Genomic DNA, 3020 nt, shown 5'->3' with positions numbered 1-3020 from the left:
GACTCATGCTCACTCCTATAAATAAGTAACTCTGTAGGGGCGTAGCCAATATAGGGCAAGAGTGGGCCTTGGCCCACCCACACAAAATTAATGTTACATATATATGGTATGTACAATATATATTTTTGTTAAATAAAATGATTTATGGTTGTGATATTACATATTCCATTCAAAACTTGAAATTAGTAGAAGGGGATACATTGTTGTAAGACAACATCGTGTGCAACTTAAAATTTACAATTTAGCTAAGAATTCATTGATAGTTATATCTTGTTATCGTTTTCATATTTTGTATATTATTTGACATACCCTAAAACAAAATCATGGCTACGCCACCGTAGCTTTGTAAGGCTTTTGATACAAATCAACACTCTATTTCAGACTACGTTTCTTCGGTTAATAATCCATAAAAACTCATAAACAAGTAAAAGAATAAAAAACTAACCCATAAAATCTAAATATCATCATGATCACATGCCATTTTTTACTTTGCCAAATAAGTTTGAGATATTTGATGTCTAGGTGTGCGATCCAGAATTCCATTAAACAGAGGTCCAATGAGTCCGGAACATGTCCTGGAAAATGGTCGGGCCGAACTTGACTCGGAAATGACATGTTCCGAACTAGTCGATCATTTATTAAAAAAAATTAAAGTTATTTATTTAAATTGAGATTACATAGATTAGTTTAATTAATATCCCAAAAACATAAGCTCAGAACCCTAGTGGCCTAGTTTAGGTACAAAACTTATACACACTCCTCTTGAAGAGGACAAAACATGACTTTGACTCATCCTCTCGTTATTAACCTATGGAGACATCAAATCCCCAAATACTTCACCATTTCTTGCCATCTCAATCACAGTCTCACTACACTTGATCCCTTTAGAAACGCGAGCAATGGTTACGGTTACACCAGCCAAGATTGGGTCAAGGCAATATCAACCCATATCACAAACTGCACTAATATACAGCAACTCAACGAAATCTACGCTCATGTTATCAGAGTCCATATGCTTGAACGTCAACGAGCTCCGTTTTATTGGAACACCATCATAAGAGCATACACCAGGCTTTCATCCCCTTCAAAGGCACTGTATGTAAGCATAGCCATGTCTCGCGCTGGGGTCCACCCGGATACCTACACTCTGCCCGTTATTTTACAATCCGTCTCTCAGAAAAACGAAATCTCAATCGTCAGACAGTTCCATTCGGTCGCCACCAAACACGGGCTGAATACGAATAAATTTTGCGAGAGCGGGTTCATCAGTTTGTATTCAAAAGCTGGTGATTTCAACAATGCGCGTAAACTGTTCGATGAAAGTCCTGAGAGAAACCTCGGTTCTTGGAATGCTGTTATAGGCGGATTATCACAAAGTGGGCGTGCTAGAGAAACAGTGGACATGTTCTTGGAGTTAAAAAGAAGTGGGTTAGCCCCAGATGACGTAACCATGGTTAGCATCACTTCCGCTTGTGGGAGTTTAGGCGATTTCAATTTAGCTCTTCAGCTACACAAATGCGTCCTTCAAGCTAAAACCTTCGAAAAATCTGATCTTTTGATGTTGAATTCACTCATAGATATGTATGGGAAATGTGGTAGAATGGATTTAGCTCATATCATTTTTTCAAGAATGCAAGAAAGAAACGTTTGTTCATGGACATCTATGATTGTAGGGTATGCAACACATGGACATGTAAATGAAGCATTAGAATGCTTTCGTGCTATGAGAGAAACACGTGTTAGGCCTAATGGCGTGACATTTGTGGGTATTTTGAGTGCATGTGTTCATGGTGGGGTTGTGGAAGAAGGGAGATATTACTTTAATATGATGAAAGATGAGTATGGGATTAAACCAATGTTAGAGCATTATGGGTGTATGGTGGATTTGTTTAGTCGATGTGGGTTGCTTGATGAGGCAAGAGAGATGGTGGAGGCGATGCCGATGGAGGGTAATGTGGTAATTTGGGGGAGTTTGATGGGTGGTTGTGAGAAGTATGGGAATGTGAAGATGGGGGAGTTTGTGGGGAAGAAATTGATGGAATTAGAACCATGGAATGATGGGGTTTATGTGGTTATGTCTAATATTTATGCTAGTAATGGGTTATGGGAAGATGTTGGAAAAATGAGAAAATTTATGAAAGAGAGGAGACTTGCCAAGGTTCCTGGTTATAGCTTAGGAGTATGAGTTTGAGGGGGTTAATTGATTTAAATCATTAAAATATCATTCAATAATAAGAAATGACACTATTGTTTATGAAAATAGAAAAAAAAAATGGTTTTGCTGATGTCATGTAAATCGCGTATCCAAATTGTCTGCCACAAGTAAAATGCCAAGCATATAGAAGTTGATAAGTATCAAATTATTGTTTTGATGTTTTGTGTGTTTTTCAATGACCATGTGAGTAAAAAGTAAACAGATTTTACATTTATTCCACCTAGTATTTCAAACTCTTTTCAAGAGGTTTAGCCACTTAATTTTTAGTTTTATTCTATTATTTTTTGAGATTTATATTTTTTTGTTCCATTGTGAAAGATTGAAAGTTTGTATTCTTTTGTTGCCATGGTGGTTGTTAAGGTGGACATATGATGTGTCCATCCATTATTGAAACACTTTGTTCATGTTGTATTAGGCTGGAGGGTATGGTGCGACAAGAACCGTACTTTTTTCTCTGCCATGTAGGCGTCATGTCAATTATACCATATAAAGTGTGGTTCTTTACCACACACAATGTGTGTGTGTGTGAGAGAGAGAGAAAGAGAGAGAGACCCTCTACTACCACATGTTGTCAAACCGCACTCGAAACCATAGGGGGCAGTGTTCCTCCTTGAAACCGTGGCTAAGGTGCGGTAAGACCGCACCCACTCCCCATAGCCTTATGGTGCAATTAAATTTTGCTGTAGTGATATTTACACTAATAATATCGAGGTTGGTTGTAATGATTAGTATAAGTGACTTGTAAGGTCACTATAATAGTGAGTGTCACATCATCACCACATCCAATCACTAAACCAATGGTATA

At 37.7% G+C, this 3020-nt stretch overlaps 1 protein-coding gene across 1 annotated transcript; it reads left to right on the top strand.

Moving 5' to 3' along the window:
* The first annotated feature begins 742 nt into the window (after positions 1–742).
* LOC145128821 (Tetratricopeptide repeat (TPR)-like superfamily protein) lies at positions 743–2429 on the top strand. The gene has a single exon (XM_079063615.1). It carries the CDS (start codon positions 779–781, stop codon positions 2183–2185), a length of 1407 nt encoding a protein of 468 aa, XP_078919741.1. The 5' UTR covers positions 743–778; the 3' UTR covers positions 2186–2429.
* The last annotated feature ends 591 nt before the right edge of the window (positions 2430–3020 follow it).

This window comes from Lactuca virosa, chromosome 8 (assembly GCF_052849685.1).
Source record: "Lactuca virosa cultivar CGN04683 chromosome 8, Lactuca_virosa_CGN04683_v6, whole genome shotgun sequence".
NCBI classification, from domain to species: Eukaryota; Viridiplantae; Streptophyta; class Magnoliopsida; order Asterales; family Asteraceae; genus Lactuca; species Lactuca virosa.
The sequence above is the reverse complement of the archived record's forward strand: the minus strand, read 5'-3'. Positions and strand labels throughout refer to the sequence as shown.